This window comes from Buceros rhinoceros, unplaced genomic scaffold, assembly GCF_000710305.1.
Source record: "Buceros rhinoceros silvestris isolate BGI_N320 unplaced genomic scaffold, ASM71030v1 scaffold8677, whole genome shotgun sequence".
NCBI lineage: Eukaryota > Metazoa > Chordata > Aves > Bucerotiformes > Bucerotidae > Buceros > Buceros rhinoceros.
In genome coordinates, this window is record NW_010422716.1 from 6,577 (window position 1) to 6,953 (window position 377).

At 42.2% G+C, this 377-nt stretch overlaps 1 protein-coding gene across 1 annotated transcript in view; it reads left to right on the top strand.

Moving 5' to 3' along the window:
* GCSH (glycine cleavage system protein H (aminomethyl carrier)) overlaps positions 1-374 on the top strand; it is a gene marked incomplete at both ends in the record, with an annotated part of 6,826 nt that extends 6,452 nt beyond the window's left edge. The window contains one exon of the mRNA XM_010140143.1: positions 343-374. Coding sequence (XP_010138445.1) covers positions 343-374 — 32 coding nt within the window. The remainder of the gene's footprint in view (positions 1-342) is intronic.
* Positions 375-377: the final 3 nt, after the last annotated feature.

A 377-nucleotide genomic window follows, 5' to 3' on the forward strand; every position in this document is an offset into this window, starting at 1 on the left:
CTTTCCCTCGGTCACAGTTCTCTTTTTTTGATCTCCTAACAGCTCATGACCCTGAGAGGTCGGGCTCTTTTAGCTGTTCTAGGCAGCATCTCCTTAAAGCCACTGTCAGACAGTACTAAATTAGACAACTGGTGTGACTCAAAAGGCCATTTCTTATGGTTGATCATTTATTTTTTAAAATATTGAAACTTTGTTCTGCCTGCACGAGAAATCCTGCTGATTGTACCAGTGTTACAGGGCTAGTGTGCCTACTGGGAGTACTTTTATAAGGCAGCAACGTGAGTGAATCTTGCCTGTAGGACATCAGCAACTGGTTTTCTTTTTTTAATTCCCTAACTACAGGTTGGCTTATCAAGATGACTGTGGAAAACCCTGCT